The sequence below is a fragment of the Manihot esculenta genome, chromosome 2 (assembly GCF_001659605.2).
Source record: "Manihot esculenta cultivar AM560-2 chromosome 2, M.esculenta_v8, whole genome shotgun sequence".
In the NCBI taxonomy this organism is placed as follows: Eukaryota; Viridiplantae; Streptophyta; class Magnoliopsida; order Malpighiales; family Euphorbiaceae; genus Manihot; species Manihot esculenta.
In genome coordinates, this window is record NC_035162.2 from 37,245,285 (window position 1) to 37,264,670 (window position 19,386).

The 19,386-nt window shown below is 35.1% G+C and overlaps 1 protein-coding gene across 1 annotated transcript in view; it reads left to right on the top strand.

Moving 5' to 3' along the window:
* The window catches only part of LOC110608952, a 37,393-nt gene that overhangs the window by 8,787 nt on the left and 9,220 nt on the right, over positions 1–19,386 (top strand). The window contains exons 7-18 of the mRNA XM_043952406.1: positions 1,373–1,435; positions 3,355–3,455; positions 3,840–3,934; positions 4,071–4,091; positions 6,052–6,147; positions 6,239–6,359; positions 9,717–9,896; positions 10,089–10,279; positions 11,050–11,321; positions 17,662–17,763; positions 18,001–18,177; positions 18,313–18,501. Of these exons, the coding sequence (XP_043808341.1) occupies positions 1,373–1,435; positions 3,355–3,455; positions 3,840–3,934; positions 4,071–4,091; positions 6,052–6,147; positions 6,239–6,359; positions 9,717–9,896; positions 10,089–10,279; positions 11,050–11,321; positions 17,662–17,763; positions 18,001–18,177; positions 18,313–18,501 (1,608 nt within the window). The remainder of the gene's footprint in view (positions 1–1,372; positions 1,436–3,354; positions 3,456–3,839; positions 3,935–4,070; positions 4,092–6,051; positions 6,148–6,238; positions 6,360–9,716; positions 9,897–10,088; positions 10,280–11,049; positions 11,322–17,661; positions 17,764–18,000; positions 18,178–18,312; positions 18,502–19,386) is intronic.

A 19,386-nucleotide genomic window follows, 5' to 3' on the forward strand; every position in this document is an offset into this window, starting at 1 on the left:
CCTCCAAATCATACTTTGCTAACTAACAATTACTTGTCCCTCCCATTTATCTCTTAACAATTCCTTTCTTCTTCTTTCTATAATATGCGACATTTACATGGTTGGAAAATTTAGAACCAAAATGACTTGAGTTGCACCAAATTATTATAAAGATTTAGTTTATCAAGTGGAATAGTAACAACAATGCCAATTAGACCCTTAGTATTTTATGAGCCTAAATTACTTTATAATTACTTAAAATGCCATGTTTCTAGGTTAATAATTTTAGAATTTTGCCTGACCAAAACAATTTGTTCTCATGTAACGTTATGGTTTTTAGGTTTGTAATTCCTTCAAATTCTTGCATGAGATCTTATTCTTTTAAGACGTTAAGGAGACCTTGTGACAAGTTCTTTAAAGAGATTTTTGTGTCATTCATAAAGAGGATGCATCACTTTCTGCTGTTAATTCCTTTGCACTTTTCAAGGATTAGATCCTTTTATTTAGATGGGCTCAGTTTTATTAAGGGGAGTGCAATACTAAAGCGACAAGGACTCTATGGCCTTGGCGAGTGTTGAGGCGAGATGAGAGTCTTCTTGAAGTGAGGTGCCATAGCCTAATATCATAGTTGATGTGGTTGAATAAGCTGTTGCCTGCTGAAATTGATAGAGAAGAGAAAAAGAGGAGGACAAGAGAAGAGAAGGAGAGATGATAACAAGAGAATTAGAAGGAAAAGGTTTGAATCTGTAATTTGCTGCTCCAGGCAGTGAGAAGATAGAGAGAAAGAAGAGGAGGAGGAGAGAGAGAGAGAGAGGAAGAATGATAAATACCTCTTAGATTCTCTTCCATCAGCTGGTGGCTTGGAATGGAGAGGACAGGTTAGTGTTTGTTGTTATATGTACACGCACGCACAGACACAAGCACACATTATTTCAGAGAGGCAGCCCCATCCAGGCGAGACGGGATGGGAGTGGGACTGCATTGCTTGGAGCCTTTTGTCCCCTTTTAGAACATTGGACGCATCCAAATTAATGTCTAAATTCATAAACTGGCCTCACCTGCACTCACTATAAAATTGAAATTTAACCTAATTCTGGTGTCTTGAAGTTGAGATATTGTGAATATACTATCTTTTTTTGTTGAGGTTGGAAAGCCTGTAATTTTTAGTTCCTCATGCAAACTGTGTTATGACTGCATCGCAAGTATCTATTTTTCATGAGTTATTGCAACGTCTATCTCAGACCATGAATTTTTTGTTCCTTTTCATGATTAACTCTAGCTTATTATTGTTTTCTTATTCATGATATTTGGTTGGTTTATGTTTAAAAATTCCTAAATTGTAACTTTGTGCTATTTCTTAATTGTCAGATAATGTCTTAATTTTTTTTCCCAGGTTGCTGATGCTCCTCAAAAACGAAAGAAAGGTGTTTTTGGGACTAAAGGTGGTGATAAGGAGGTAAGATATCAGCATACAATCATGATAGTCTATAAACTAAATTTGCTATCATGTTTTTGCTTTGCGTATCTTATAGTTAGTGGTACTTGTTCTCTTGTTTAATAGTCTCTTCATACAGAACAATGGCTACGAGTATGTTGTGCTTGTACAGTATGTCTTGTGCAAGCTGTCATTAATTTGAATCTTCTAGCAATGGTATTGACCACCTTTGAGTAAAATTGTCCTTCAAATGATAAATGTTGCCAGACTATTCACTTTGCAGTGATGTGGTACTGGTGATTCTATCTTCATAGTCTTAGGAATGGCTTCTTGTGTTTGCCTACTCGTTATGTAAAAAATTGGGTGTGCTTCTTGTCATTGTTGTTTGCTCCTTGCTCTTCATTCTCTGCCTTAAATCAATTATATTGATTGGATTTGATGCATGGTTATCAAAAGGCAAAAGGTGCACTGAAGTGCCAAGGGGTCCTAGAGCCTAGGCACAACATACAAGTTTGCCTGAGTGAGGCAAGATACCCAAAAAAAAAATTCATAAAAATTTATATAAATATGAATAATATATCAGAATATACAAATAGCATAAGATAATTATTTAAACTTATCAGCTTTCATGGTTATAGAATTTTACTAGCATAATAAAATTTTATCGCAAATCATATACATTTAATTGATTTATCTTTATTGAGCAATATGATAGTGAGAAAGTAGTTAAAAAGACAAGTGAGGAAGTAGTTAAAAAGACAATCATACACTTATTTCATGTTAATTTTAGAAAAAATAAATAAATTAATGTTCAATCTTTAGAAAAAATTAAATAAATTAAATTTGTTTTTATCAAATTGAAAGAAATTAACAATTTTCATAGCATATACCTTAAATACATAAATAAATAAATGAATTAATTAGTCACTAATAAATAATAATTTGTGCTGAATTTTTAAAATTAAAAAAAGAGAAAAACAATTTAAAACAGCATGCAGAAAGAACCTCAGAAGCTTTATTTTCGGCTAACCAAAAGAAGAAGGGCAGCATGTTGACAACAAAAGGAAGAAAAATGGGCAGCACGCCTGCATCCGGCATGAATTCAAAAGATGACCCAAGAGGGTGGGCAAGTGAAGAGCAGAAAGAAGGTGAAGAGGAAAGCATGAAGAAGTAAGAAAATATTTTTTAAAAAAGAAAAACCTGGGTTGAAGATTGAGAAGCTAAGCAGCACTGCAGCAAGAAGGCCCCAGGTCAAAGCATTCTGTCACATATTCTAGAAGAAATAAGAAAAGGAATAATTGAACGAGTAGATTGGAGGGAAATTCTGTTGAGAGAAGGCATGGGTAGTGCTGTTTGGTGGAGAAAAGTTAGTTAGCAGCCTAACTGATTTCTGTATAAATACCAGCTGGACACTTTTATCAGCTATGATAAATAAGAATACAAGATTCCTCCCTCCTCAATTCTATTCTCTCTCATCTTTTCTGTTTTCTTCTCTTCTCATCTCTATTCTTTCTATTCTTCCCTCATCTAATTCTCTGCTGCTTCTCATCTACTCAATTCTCACTGTGATTTGTGACACATTCCTTCTTCTATCTTCCTCCTCCTCCTTTTTGGGGCTGCTCTCTGCATGCCATAGCTGCTGCCCTTTGGGCTGACCTAGGTGAGTATGAGTGAGATCATCCCCCTAAATGGTTCAGAGACAATGTGTCCTTCACTTGTCTTGCCCTGCACCTTGGGCACACTTGGGCCGCTCTGATAACAATTATTTAATTTTGTAGATGTATTTTGTCTGTTTCACACAATTAACTGATTAAGAACTGGCTGATTATACTCTTATATGGTCGAATGATCGATGAGGCATATTGTGCTTACTAAACAAAGCTTTAGTTGATTTATTTTCTTATTATGATGTGTTCAATGGTTGATGCATGCCATGTCAGTCTATCATCCGGAGTAATTTACAGTATGCTGCTTTAAGTGCACTACGAAGACTTCCTTTGGATCCTGGAAATCCAGCCTTCTTGCATCGTGCTGTGCAGGGGTAAGTTATTCTATCAGGTGATAATGTAATATATTTAGTGACAAAAATTGTCTTTTTAGTGCAACATTTCAGATATTGTTATGCAATAAAACTTTTAATTTTTAGGACTATAATCAAATTTTAAATATGAAGGACTTTGTTATAAAAAAATATATTGCTTTATGCTTCAAAGGCTCAAGTGTCATGCTGTTAATAATCTTAGGGACCAAAATATTTAATTTTGAAATATCAAGTATGAAAAGTGTGTATTATACATTGATTTATTCTTTTTCCCCTTTTTTGGGACTGGGGGAGGTTTATGTTTAGGTTATTAATACTTTTTTTATTCCTCCTGTACTTAATATAGTTTAGACATCTTAGACTTGACTTGGTGTTTGACTGCAGGGTTTCATTTTCGGATCCTGTTGCTGTGAGGCATGCTTTAGAAATCATCTCCGAATTGGCAACAAAGGATCCTTATGCAGTTGCAATGTCATTAGGTGATTCTTTTTTGGAATTTTGCATTATTATCACAATATTTCTATTGGGAACTGTATTTCTTTTTATTCTGTGATCTTTATACTATGCTTTTGTTGTTTATTACACCTGATGTGCTACCATTATATCTTCTTGCAGGAAAACTTGTACTTCCTGGAGGTATGCTTCCTAATTTTTGTCTTATATTATTTTCTTAAATATATTAAGGTTTCTAGATTTCATTCTTTAGATGCATTAAAATAGTTCCTATTATTTAGTTTTATTTATAACTTCTATTTTTTAGGTAATAATGATGTATTGTCATAATTATAGCAAAAAAAAAAAAATTTGTGCAAATTGCGATCTAATCCAACTTTTTACATGCATAAATATATATCATATATCTTTTCTTGTATTCTCTCTCTCTCTCTCTCTCTCTCTCTCTCTCTCCCTCCCTCCCTCCCTCCCTCTTTGCCTTCACCCACCTCCTGTCCCTTCCTCTTCCCTTTGTCACTCAAACTGCTATTTCCTCATCATAGTGCAACTATCACTGATTGTCCCAATCACTGTTACCAGACTTGCCTAGTCATTATGAGTATGTTGGCATCAGCCATGCTTCCTTGTGACAAGCTGTGACAACCCTCATTGATCTCCAGCTTCAGCAATCAGCAATTACTACCACCAACATCAATCGACCCTTGGAGTTACAAAAACCTCCTAGCTGTCTGCTTTACCTGTAATTACTGATGTTGCTGTGAATGAGCTGGAGAAACTAGGCTCTAATATCCCTCCCTCTCTCTTTCTGCCCTTGTGTTGTTTCATTTTGAGGATCAATGGACAATGAACAGAAGAAAGGAGGAGCCTAGGAGCCTTGCAGTTGGAGTGTTGGAGCATTCAAGAAGATGAGAGATACACACACACAAGGGAGTAGGGCCTGTTCTTAGAGAGAGTGTGATGAGAGAGAAGAAAAAAAAGAAAACAATATTATTTTTTTAATTTCAATTTTGACCAATTTGTTTAGTTGGATAAAACTACAACCAATTTGGTAATTTGGTTTAAATTGCCAGAGTTGAAAAGTTTAGATTTAGGTGTAATAGGACTAATTTATTTCAAGAAAAACCATATTCTGGTAATTATATATATATAGTTGTACTTCAATTTGTAATGTCATGCGCTTGGTATGATTATTGAGAAGGGCTACGCAAGAATGCCTCATGGACTGTGGATGTTTCAGATTTAAAAACCTAGATGCCTAGATTTCGGATTAATTTGTCTTGGTGGGCTTAGAATGGAGTTTGCTTAGGTGCCTTTGTTTAAACTTTTTAGTGGGCTTGAATCTCAACCATGCTTTCTTTAGGAAATGTGGCATGTGCATTTTTGTCCTACCATAAGATGATACACAAACCTGTGCCGCTTGATATTGACATTCTCTGATGCTCCTCTTAACAAAATACTGCTTTCTACATTTCTTTAGATCTTTTTTTAACTAATTTGTGATCTTACAGTCAAACTTGTAGATCTTTTTCCTCATTTCTTTTCTTTTGTGGATTTAAAACCTTAGTTAATAGAGTGTATTTGCATGTGATTATCTTATTTAAATATTTTGGTTACAGCATAGGAGAATTGAAAAATCAAACACTTGCATACATATGAAGTTGAGGGATCCCATTAAAATCCAAGAGGAAATCACTCTTTCCACGTGCTATTGATTCTGTAGTTTATATCCAATCCTGCTTTTTACTATGCAACCAGAAAATTCTACTGAATCGGGAACAAGAACCATACTCCTCATTCTTAGCTACATGTCTACATCTTCTTCTCAAACTTCCCTCTTTGTGGACCTTCGTTGTGAACATCCTTTGGTGCCTTATTGCCACCAAGTTGTAGAGCATATTGGTGGCACAAATGTCTGTCGTTGTATACCTGTCGCTTATAGCATTGAAGTCATTTGAGTCTTAGGTAATAGAATATGTTTGCTTTTGTTCTTTTTAGGTCAACATGCTACGGTGTGCTTATCTTTGTGTTTCTAGGATACTTTCAACTTTCAAATTAACTGGCACTTGCCAATTTGTTTTTTGTTTCTCAAGTTGTTGGATTTCCTGGATGTTGTTCTTAACTTGTGAGATTTTATATGAATCAGGGGCTTTGCAGGATGTTCTTCATTTGCATGACGTGCTTGCTAGAGTTTCACTTGCCAGGCTATGCCATACCATATCTAGAGCTCGTGCACTAGATGGTATGATAGATTTTATGTTTTCTGATTTTCAAATGTATTCAAGTTTCTGAACTTATTGAGGCATTTAATTTCTTGACACTCTTGTCCACAGAGAGGCCCGACATTAAATCTCAGTTCAACGCAGTGCTTTATCAACTCTTGCTAGATCCTAGTGAAAGGGTCTGTTTTGAGGCTATCTTATGTGTATTGGGCAAATGTGATAACAATGAGAGGTATGTAAATGTATGTATTTTATGTTCTCGTGATTAGAACTTTTTCCCTTTTACTAGATTTTCCATCATATGGGACACACGAGCTTGTATTTTTCTTTAACTTCCACACACTCACATATAATTACCGTAAATGCTAATATTAAATATAACATACATGCAACCATGATGATATATATTAGTTCCAATTTACATATATTCATACAAATGAAGTGAGAATCAAATTAGAATATTATTTTTTAAAAAATCTTAAATTATAAACAAATTATGTACTCAACTACTCATGCACCTCATGCTTGTTATGAATTGTCAAAATTTATTATAGGAAATCACATAATCAGTCCACCTTGCTTAATTTTTCGCTTAAAAAAACCATGTTAAGAGAAAAAATTACAGATCCACAAGAAATGAAATGTAAATAAGAAATTTAATCATGTATTTTCCGATTAACTAAGAAATTTACATATATACTTCCAATGAAGAAGTATCGTATAGGTTTGCAGGTATGTTGATATAAAATTTTAAATTACTTCAATTGATGAAATTATTCCTGCCGTTTGCTGTCTGTCCATATAATTCATATAGGTTTAGTTGCTGATTGAGGCGATTCGATGGCTCTATATGAATTAGCTATTCTTTTTTCTTTTGACTTTATTTCCTTTTCCCCCCTTTATTTTACTTCCGATAGATCATATTGATTTTGAATAATGATCTACTTTTTTTTTTTTAAACCATCATTAAACTTTAGAGATGCAATATTAGACTTTGCCATTGGGCCAGTTGAAATATAGGAGTGATTGTATTTTGCTAAATCTTAGATAATAGGCTTGTATGCCTATATTTTGGCCATAATTTTCTCTAGAAAGTTCCAATCATGGTATGTTTTTTACTATATTGCACAGAGGAAATGTTTGAACGGAAATTGCGATAAAAATTAACAACTACCAACCACATTACAGCAAAAGCCCATAAATTAAGAACAAAAAAGCATATTTTACAACAAACCCAATCTCGCAAATTCCTTCTTACTCAGATTACGACAAACCTAACCTCTTGAATCTCTCAAGCACCTAAATTACAACAAAGTAAAAACCCATAATATCTAACCCTAAACTTGGTCTGTTAACCGAATCATCGCTGCCTGTGCTAACAGTTGCCCAGACCCTCCCCTTTTGCTCCCTTGACTTTGGAGAGTAACTCAAGCGAGCCCATCAAATACTGGAAATCTTTATGCAACAATCAATTAATGTGCTGCTGATGAGAGGCAAATCTGAAGATGAGGTCGCACTAGTTGGGGGAGGCAGGTGAGGTTGCATTGTCAATGGGTTGAAGGCAGAGGAAGAGGAGGAGGAGGAGGAGGCAAGTCACGGAGGGAGTGGTGAATCGGAATTTGAAGATGATGCCATTTGATTTTGGGTTTTAAAGTTTATTGTGGGTTAAATTGGAAGGTGCTGTCATCATCATCTTAATTAAAAATAATAAATTTTTTAATATTTAAAGTATAAAATTAATATTTTCCTAATTCTTGCTTTGATTAAATCATTAAATAATATAGGAATTAGTATTTCACTATGTTTGGAATAATTTGAACTTAAATGCAAATTTCTAGGTTTATTTGGCAAAAAAGATCGGACTTTGATGAAAAGTTGAGGGGCTTATTTGGATTTTTTCCAAAAATTATTCTTCTATCCAAGGAAATTGCTATCAATATGAAGTTGCTCCAACACTAAGCTCAGTAACATTTTCGCTTATCAATATTGTAGAAACAATGCTTGGACCATAGAATTTTGTTGCTCTAAATGATACTACTATGGATTAACATAATTCATAGTTTATAGATGGCACAATTACCTGTCTTTTTTTTTTTTGGTCGAAATGGCACAATTACTTCAGTGCCATATGTTGGTGTATAATTCTTTAATTACACTTCTCAGTTTTATATTATTAAACCGCATTTTCAATTCAGCTACATATGCAAAAAAGTGTAATCAATAATTTACAAGTGTTGGATGCAGTGATAAGATTCACTGCATTCTCAAGTGGAGAACTCATGTGCGAACAATGGGGAAAGCATTGTTTAGGAGGAGCAGCCACAAACCTCAAAGGGATCAGTCCTTTATGAACCATAAAATATTGATGGAGGGAATTCTAATAAATAAAAAAAAGTGTAACTGATAGCATTGGTCTCAAGACTACAATTTGTTATTTATAATATTAAATATAATTTTAAAAACTAATTAAAAGAGCTAAATATAATAATGAAAAATAATGACAGAAAAATCAATAAAAAACTCTTAAATTAAAATATAATTAGATTTAATAGTTTACTCTAAATTAATGTAGGATATATTGAAGGCCTTTATAGACATGTTAACTGTGTCCACATTATTACAATTACAATTACTTGTATATTCCATGTTAAAATAGGATTGACTAAAGGTCCTTTGACAGACACATTAGTTGAAAAGACTAACTAAAATATAACTAGAATAAATGGATTAATCCAAAATAAAGTGGTAAGGAAATTAGGAAGGCAACTATAATAACGGGAAGGTGAAGAATGCAATACCTAGGTTTGCAATTGAAGAAATTCGGTGAACGAGATTGTTGAATCCCATATCGGTTTGGGATAAGGGAATAATGGCCTTAGCCATTCCTACTAAGCTAGTTTTTAGAGTGAGTTAGGCTTGATCCAAATTTAACATGAAATTAAAACCTTTTATTCATAAATATTTCAGGCTCCAGTGTAGTTTTGGGTGTGAGGGGATGTATTGAATCCCATATCGGATTGGAATAGGTAATGTGCTGCTTACAAGGGCCTTAGACACCCCTACCCTTTGAGCTAACTTTAGAGTGACTTAGGTTTGACCCAAATTTAACAGAGATGATATCTGTTAGTAAGAGGCCTATACTAATGATAATAATACCTGTTTACAGCTTCAGGTATTTATAATTTCAGCTTTTTTAGATACATAAAATTAAATGTACATTATTAGCCTATTAATATTAGGAAGTGTCTTTATATCTTTATTAATTAAATAATTAAAAGGGTGACCTACTGCTCGAAACACCCCATGCTTGCAGGCTTTGAGGAGGGTTGATGTATGTATAGTTTGTCAAATATTAAAATAAATACAGAGAAGGGAAAACCTTAGTTAGATAACATATATGAGGTTGTCCCATCCATTCACATAAAAATGCACATATAAAAAATAGATTCTATATTTTTTGTTTAACAGTTTCATCATATCTATGAAAGATTATTAACATAACATGCAATTATAATGCCATTGCTTCCCATGTTTGTCTGATTGAATGATTTTCAAAAGTTGTCCTAGTTTATGTATTTAAATACTGCAGGACAGAAGAGCGGGCTGCTGGATGGTATCGCTTGACTAGGGAGATTTTGAAGTTGCCAGAAGCACCATCTCTGTCATCAAAGGGATCGTCTGCTGAATCAAATGATTCATCAAAAGCTTCTAAAGATAAAACTCAAAAAACCAGACGTCCACAGCCACTTATTAAACTTGTAATGAGGAGGTCGATTGGAATCTTTCTTCATTTCTTTGTTCATTGCCCTTTAATTTGGTTATCAAGTCTTTTTTACTTGATTTCTTAATATCCTTAATATGCTTGAACTATGGCATGTGATAATGTCGGTTGTAAAAGTGTTTCTGTTTTCAGGCATCCTTTAAACTTGATTCTGTTTTTGAACTCCTGTTCTTGATTCAGGTTGGAGAGTGCTTTCCGTAGTTTCTCTAGGCCAGTACTTCATGCGGCAGCAAGAGTTGTGCAGGAGATGGGAAAAAGTCGTGCTGCTGCCTTTGCTGTAGGCTTGCAAGATATTGATGAAGGAGTTAATGTGAATGCATATTCTGAGGCAGTAGATGATTCAGATTTTAATGAAAACCCATATGCAAATGGTAACTTCCCCCCCTTCTTAGATGGGATTTAATGTCGCATTATAGAGGGATTTGGATAATCAAGTTATTTAATCCCATTTCTGTTTAAGAGAGAATAAATCATTTGGTGTTCCAGGTCAGGTAGCTTGTTGGTGGACATGTTTTTATTGACCATGTAGTAATAACTAGCTCGCTTTATTCTTTGTTTGATGCAAGTTATTTTTTCCTTCTTTCATTGACTGGAAAAGTTTTTATATTTGGGTATTCTGTTTCATTTTTCTGATAAAATTTTTGTACTCATTATTCTTCTTTGGTGCTCTTGAAGTTTGAAAATTGAGTTTGGGCCATTAGTATGTTAATTATCTCTGCATATATGTAAATATAATTTAATTAATAGGTGCAAACTCAATTAGAAGTTGTATACAGTTACTAAATTGAATTTTATTGTAGTATTATTAGATGGATTTGTACGAGTCTCATTTACGTTCATCCATGTCTATTTTATTTTCCATTGGTTTTAGTATTTCTTTACATTGTCAGGTTTCATCCTTTTATATATATATATTATTGGTAGTTAATTTTAGATGCCATTTTTCCTGCATTTCCATGATATTCAAGTCTTTTTAGTTAATTTTTGGGATTGATGAATTTGGAGAACATAATAGGTGCTAATAATGTTTATTTCCAGTTTTACCCATTATCAACTTCTTCTTTTAGTGTATGAGTTGTTTATACATTCAAGAATTAGCTGATTGGTTTTCCTCCCTTCCCCTGCTTTTCCCCCCTGTTAGGTGTCCGAAGGACTGCTTCTGTATCTAGTGGAACAGGTGGTAAGGATACAATTGCTGGCTTACTAGCTTCCTTAATGGAGGTAGTGCGGACAACTGTTGCCTGTGAATGTGTCTATGTTCGAGCAATGGTGATTAAAGCATTGATATGGATGCAAGTTCCACATGAATCATTTGATGAACTAGGATCCATTATTGCATCAGAGCTTTCTGATCCAGCATGGCCAGCAACACTACTGAATGATATTTTGCTCACACTGCATGCTCGATTTAAGGTATGAGATTTTTCTCAGAGGAATGACCTAAAAGTTTAATTGTTTCCTTCTGCAACTTCATAATATTATATTAATTTCCACCTGCTATATTCTTAAGTTTGTGTTGCGTATACGAAGAAAAAGATGAGGCAAAAGAAGTCTGTAGGGGAATGATTCTCGGGGATGTGTATTTTTGGAGGGAAAAATACTGAAGTCAGCTAGAGTGTTGGTTATGTGTTGTTGAACTTGAGAGGTCAAGGTAGTTAATAGAAAGAATCAAAGGCAGTTACTGTACCTGGAAAGTATAAAACAGAGCATACTTGTGCAGGAAATGCTATTCTAGAATCACTAATAACTATGATTCTTCTTCTACAACTTCTCTCCATTTTCTTTCACTATTTCTTTCCTTTACTTTCTTTCCCTAATTCTCTACCATTCCTTGCTTTTGTTCCTCCAATTCCCTTTTTCTTTCTTGAGAGAAACCCTGAAATCAGGGTTTTGCTGACAGTTTGTTTCTTAATAAATATTTAATAGAAAAAAATACAAGTGTAGTATAAATAATTTTAAAGGGCTAATGAACATATAAATGATGAACTAAGCGTGTTGTTTGCAATATAAAACAAAGCCAGCCTGTGCAGGAAATGGTAATGTGTTGCTGACAGTTTTGCTGACAGTTTGTTTCTGGAAAGGCAGTTACTGTGCTTTCAGTTTGATCAATATAGTTCACATGTCATGCATTTTTTTTTTTGGGTTGTGTACAATGAATTTAGCCCATACACAATTGTTGAAGTAACACAAAAAAATTGAAGGTAAATAATATAACTTTTACTTTGATTTTTTGTAAATTGACAATCACCAAAATCAACTTTTGCACTTTGCAAACTTTGTTGCTCGAAAACGGTGATGAAAGAGGAGAGGGAAGCAGAGACTTTGAGAGAAAGGTGCTTGATGATTCCCTCAAGCCAATTGGGTTTATATACTACTTCCAAGAATACATATTAGGTAAGAAAATAAATTAATTCCCTAATTATAGCCTAATTATATCACATAATTATATTTCTCTTTATGCACACAATCACTGCAAATCTAGACTATTTATAGAAAGTATCTTAACACTCCCCTCAAGCTGGAGCGTACATGTCATATGCTCCAAACTTCTTAGAAATATATTTAATTCGTTAACCCCAAAGAGATTTGTGAAAACATTGGCTAGCTGATCATTTGAGTAGACAAAGCTAGTAGAAATGCATCCCGACTTAATCCTTTGCTAATAAAATGGCAATCCACCTCTATATGCTTCGTCCTCATGAAAAACTGGATTTGATGCAATATGGAGGGCATCTTGATTATTACATATCAACTTCATTTGATCAGTATCGCTATATTTCAATTCATGAAGGAGTTACTTCAACCAAATGAGTTTGCATGTTGCTAAAGCCAGAGTTCGATATTCTACTTTTGCATTTGATCTTGTAACCACACTATGTTTTTTACTTTTCCAAGATAAAAGATTACCTCCAATCATAATACAATATCTTGACCTATCTGAAGGGGAACCTACCTAATCTGCATTAGAATAGCCAATAATTTATGAGTGACCCTTGTCCTCATAGAATATATCCTGTCCTGAAGCTCCTTTGATATATCTAAGAATGCGAATGACTGCATCCCAGTGATTACTGTATGGGATTTGAAGAAATTGACTAATTACACTTACAACGAAGGAAATATCTGGTCGCATGATAGTAAGATAATTGAGCTTGCCAACTAATCTTTTGTATCTAGTGTTGAATCCCACATCAGTTGTGGAAAGGGGTAATGTGCCCCTTATATGAGCCATAGGCACTCCTCCCCCTTGAGTTAGCTTTTGGGGTGAGTTAGGCTTATCCCAAATTTAACATGGTATTAGAGCCTCCCTATCCGATGTTGGGCCTCCCATAAATATGTCATGCATTAGTAAAAAATTCTGGGCATGAGGGGGTGTGTTGAATCTCACATCGGTTGTGGAAAGGATATGAGCCATAGGCACTCTTTCCTCTTGAGCTAGCTTTTGGGGTGAGTTAGGCCTGACCCAAATTTAACATCTAGCAAGATCTTTAAGTGGCTCTCCTGTTCAGGAATAAATTTGACATTTGGATTCATGGGAGTGTCCACATGTTTACAGTCTAACATGCCTGTTTCTTTCAATATATCTAAAATATATTTCCTTTGAGAAATTGCAATACCTTTTTTAGACTGTGCCACTTCAATTCTCAAGAAATACTTCAATTTTCTTAAGTCTTTAGTTTGAAAATGACTGAACAAATGTTGCTTAAACTGAGAGATTTCATCATGATCATTTCCTGTAATGATAATGTCATCAACATAGACCATCAAGTAGATGCATCTATCACCATTTTGACGAAAAAATATGAAATGATCAGAATTACTTTGAGACATTCCAAACTGTTGAACTATAGTGCTGAACTGTCCAAACCATGCTCTTAGAGATTGTTTTAGACCATATAAGGAGCGCCAAAGACGACATACTAAGCTTGACTCCCCCTGAGCAACAAACCTTGGAGGTTGCTTCATATAGGCTTCTTCAGCGAGCTCATCATGAAGAAAGATGTTTTTAATATCTAGTTGATGAAGGGTCTATTGATTAATTGCAGCCAATTAGTTGAGGAGGCGAACAGAAGCTATTTTGGCTATTGGAGAGAAAGTCTCACTGTAATTAAGCCTAAAAATCTGTGTAACTTTAGTTATAAAGCGAGCTTTAAGCCTATAAATTTTGCCATTAGGTCCCACCTTAACTGTGTAAGCTCATCGACAACCAATAGTAGACTTACTGGTAGTAACCCAAATTTCATTATTGTGAAGAGAAGTCATCTCCTCAACCATTGCATTACACCAACTAGGATGATCCAATGCTTTTCTGATTGTGTTGGATGTAGAAACAACAGACATGGTGGAAACAAAAGTATAATAGGAAGGAGACAAATGATGGTAAGTCACAAAATTATAAGTGAGATACTTTTTTGAAGAGCAAGAGGAGGAGTAACTCGTTGCAACTGAAGGCATGACCGAAGTAGATGATAATGGAACTGGATGTGAGTGATTAGAAGTACTTGCATCAGGGAGAGAAATATCTGTACTAGTGGGAGATGGACTGACTTGAGGCCAAGGAGAGATAAAAGTTGAAGGTATCATAATATTTGTAACCTTTTTGAAGCCGAGAATAGTCGAGAAAGACACATTTAACTGATTTGGGTTGGAGTTTGTCTTTACTAGAGCTATGATCATGAACAAAATTTATATCCAAAAACAAAATATATATCCAAAGACTCGTAGGGACAACTGATTAGAGGTTTGATTAGGAAAGAGAACCAAATGAGGACTCTGATGCTGCAAAACAGAGGAGGGCATACGGTTAATGAAGTAACAGGCAACAAGGACTGCCTCGCCCTAAAAACGCCGTGGAATATTATGATGTATGAGTAAGGTGCGGGCTATTTCAATCAAATGCGGATTTTTTTCACGCGGCAACACCATTTTGTTGATGAGTATGGGCATAAGAAGTCTGGTGTGTAATACCCTGAGTAGACAAGAAATGAGAAAAAAGAAGAGGAAAGATATTTTCGTGTATTATCACTACGCAAAATCTTAATGCGAACACCAAATTGATTATGTATTTCAGCACAATTTTTGAAAAATGGAGAAGCGATTCTTCATTAAAAAAAGCCAAGTGCAACGAGAATAATCATCAATAAAAATAACAAAATAATGAAATTCCAAAGTTGTACTGACACGACTTAGACTCCAAATGTCTGAATGAACAATGTCAAACATCAAGTTGGTCTTGTTATTGACTCGCTTAGGAAATGAAGTCCGAGTTTGTTTCCCAACTTGACATGATTCACATACTAAAGAAGACAAAAAAGAAAGACTAGGGACGATTTTCTGCAATTTGAGAAAGACTAGGATGTCCTAAACGATTATGAATAAGCTCAGCGGAAGTGGTAGAAACAAAAACAACTGGAGAGGTGAAGAGATGGTACAATCCTTGTGACTTAGATCCTGTTCTAATTATTCTCCCGGTACTTCGGTTTTGCATCACAATAGAATCAGCAGTAAAGACAATAGTTAAGGAAATAGGAGGAAGGAGTTGTACTTTAACTATTCCTACTTGAGTTTGTAAACTATTAGCTAAAGTGACTTTAGATGGTATGGAAGGTGAAACAAGAGTAGAGAAAAAATTGTGATGACCAGAGAAAAGCATCAAAGAAGCACCAGAGTCTAGGATCCATGGACCAAGGGGTGAAGACTTGGTTAGACAAGCAAAGAAATTAGCAAAGAAATTATCAGAGTGAGCAATGCTGGAAGATGAAGGATGTTGCTTAGCTGTTTGGAATTGCAAGTATTCCCTATAGTCTTCTCCGGTTAAAGTGATTGAGTTTAATGCTTGAGATTTATTGGTAGGTTGTGGAAGCATGCCTTTATCATTAGATTAGGCAAGATGAATTGCTGACTTGCCAGTACTATCAAGTTGATTAGGCCATGGTGGTCGGCCATGCAATGCCCAATATACATCCAGTGTGTGACCATTCTTATCACAATAGGAGCAATGGAACTTCTTCCCTTTACCTTTGCGATTTCCTCCTTGTCCGCGATTTCCTCCTTGTCCATGATTTCCTTGCTGCATAATCGAAACTGAGGATTCCATATCTTTAACGTCATTCTTACTAAGGGAAATACATAAGAGCCTAGTTGACACATCTTCTAAAGTTGGAATAATTGAACCTACCAAAATTTAAACTTTCACAGAATTAATGCCAAAACCATAAAGAATTTGTCTTGTTGTTCTTCTTGTGCATCAACATCATCAGTAAAAGGCATGAGAGAATTAAATTCATTTTTTAGAGTTTCTACCTAATCTAAGTAACTAGCTATATCCTGATGATTCTGTTGTAAGTGGACTATATCTGACACAACTTTATAAATGCATTGTACGTCATTAGTGTACAATGTTTTGGCCTTAGTCCAATTCTTACAACAAGTTTTGCAAGACTGAAACAAAGCATGAAATTTCGAGTCTAATGAATGCCATAAAAGACTACCTAGTTGAGCATCAATCTTAACCTAGTTGGTTTTATCAGTGGCAGTGATATTAGTTTCATTTTTTGTTAAATGATTATCATATTCCAGTCTCAAGCACCATAATTCTACTGATGCAGCCCAAGATATATAATTATTACTTTCTTGCAATTTCACGGTAGCAATTGAAAAGAAAGATTTAAGGGACTCAGAATTTGTATTGAAGGTGTTCTGCTTTTCAGACATGTTGAGAGATTCTGGAACAACAAGGGACAAAAATCAAGACCTGAATCTGTCAAAAAGAGAATCAATGCCTGTGAATAGTAGATCCAAAGCTACTGTTCACAAGGGATGTGTGAAGACGAGCTGGGTAGGTGACCAGATCTAGTGGGTTGGAGTCGCCGGCGTCCGGAGATACTGGAGGAAGGGTTGCTGGCGTGAAAAATTCGCCGAAGAACAGTTCATGTGTCGGCATGTGTACCGGAGTCGGACAACTTGGGCGGTGGTGGAGCCAGTTCTAGTGGCGGCGCTTTACCATATTGCCGATTGAAAGCCGACAAGAAAGGTGGGCTAGGCAGTGAGACTAACTGATTTCTAGAAAATCTCCAAAAGTAAGGTGACAGATCTGCCACTCACAACTAGTTCAAGTTTCTTGGCTCCAATACCATGGAAACGGTGATGAAAAAAAAAAAAGAGGGAAGAAGAGACTTTGAGAGAAAGATGCTTGATGATTTCTCTCAAGTCAATTGGGTATATATATTACTTACAAGAATATATACTAGCTAAGAAAATAAATTAATTTTCTAAAATTAGGCTAATCATATCACATAATTATATCTCTCGTTATGCCCACAATCACTACAAATCTAGGCTATTTACATAAAGTATCTCAACATTGCCAAATTCTTAGTTCCTCTTAAGCAATTTCATTTTGGTTCATCATCATCATTGCAGTCATCATTTTGGTGACTAAATGCAGATTTAAATTGCTTTCTTTGATAAATTACCAACTGAAGGTCTGCTTATAAGGTAAATTTACATAAACTGAATTGCAAGTTTTAGTAAGAGGAAGAAAGTTGATGACGAATCACTGCTTTAAGAGCAGTTGAAAATACAAACATACTTATACTGCAGAATGTTAGGAAAATTAAATTTTCAGAAAGCTTCTGCCATGAGAAGGATCTTGATTTTGTTTTATTTGATTTATGTTGTAACTTTTTTTATGCTTCAAGTTGTTCCACACCTTTTATGGTAGTTATGTATGTTTATTTCATTGGTTGGCTAGGCAACTCCTGATATGGCCGTCACTCTGCTTGAAATTGCAAGGATCTTTGCTACAAAAGTTCCAGGGAAGATTGATGCTGATGTATTACAACTGCTATGGAAAGTAGGTTTCCATTACTTGTGATAACATTGATACTAGATTATCTATTTTTATTTGTTCTTTTACAATATGCATTTAATTGTATTGTCACAGCCATTCATGTCTCTAGCAGTGATTTAGGAGGTGACTTGAAATGTGAACCACAGAGTGTTAAGCTTTATGTTTTACATGTATTAAGTTGTGTTTGATTACTTAAAAAGGACGCATAACTTTAATTTGCTGTTAATGTTGCATGCACAGACATGTCTTGTTGGCGCTGGTCCTGATGGGAAGCACACAGCCTTGGAAGCAGTCACTATAGTTCTTGACCTACCGCCACCACAACCTGGGTCGATGTCAAGACTTACCTCAGTGGATAGGGTATCAGCATCCGATCCAAAGTCTGCTCTGGCATTACAGAGATTAGTTCAAGCAGCAGTAAGTAGTTCCCTTGGTTATAACAATAGCTATTGTGCCAATCTACAGTTTGTATAATGGATAGCATGTCAGATTATTTTTGGCTTGAATAATTATCCATTGCTCATTATACTCTGTTTAACTGAGAGCCCACAGGTATGGTTCCTTGGAGAAAATGCAAATTATGCTGCTTCTGAATATGCTTGGGAATCTGCAACTCCTCCTGGTACTGCATTGATGATGTTGGATGCAGATAAAATGGTTGCTGCTGCCAGTTCCCGTAATCCTACTCTAGCTGGTGCGTTGACTCGACTACAGAGATGTGCTTTCAGTGGGAGCTGGGAGGTATGAGTTTTTACATGTTGATATTCTTCTTCTTTATTTTTCTTTCATTTTTTTCCCTCCTGCATGTTTGCTGTCTGAACTCTGAACTTGGAAATTGTAACGGTAATGAAATTATCCATTTGGATTTTTGGGGATTTTATTGTATTTAAGGTGTTGAACTTTGTGGTTCCCTAATTAATTTAGTTAGTTATGTTGATATAAGCGCTTAATTTGGCCAAGGGATCGATCAAATTTTCCTTCAATTATGTATGTGTATCTGTGAAGCACAAAAATCCTAAGCCCTCTTTTGTCGCATCTTTCCCATGTTATATATCTGCATGCTTTACCATGTAGAATTAAAACTAGAATACTTCTTGACAATCAATAATTGTATGCATAGTACATTTAGGATATGTTGCAGATGTTTCTTGATATATGTCCTGGCTGTTATCCTCATAATTGCTTTGTCCACCCTAATTTTCTCTCTCTCTCTCTCTCTCTCTTTCCCTCTCTCTCTTATTTATTATTATTATTATTTTGTGTGTGTGGGCGGGCGGGATGGGTTTCACAATCTAAGTTGTCTTGTTTGTTTGTATCTTAACTGTATTCATATTCCCTCTGCTTTTTGTGTGTTTGTGCATCCATGTTTGTGCATGTGGTACTTCATCACAAAAAATGCGACCCAAAGGATAGGGTTAATATGTTGTTTCTGGTGTGGGAAATGAATTTGGGGTACAGCTAAAATTGCTAATGAAGTTGCAGCAGTGGTTAAAAGGATGCATGTAGAAGAGTTTGTTTTCAAGTTGGATTAGAAGAAAGCTTATAATTGTGGGTGGGATTTCCTTGCTTGATAAGAGGAATTTCAAGGTTATATCTAGAAAATGGAATTACAATTGTTTCCCAACA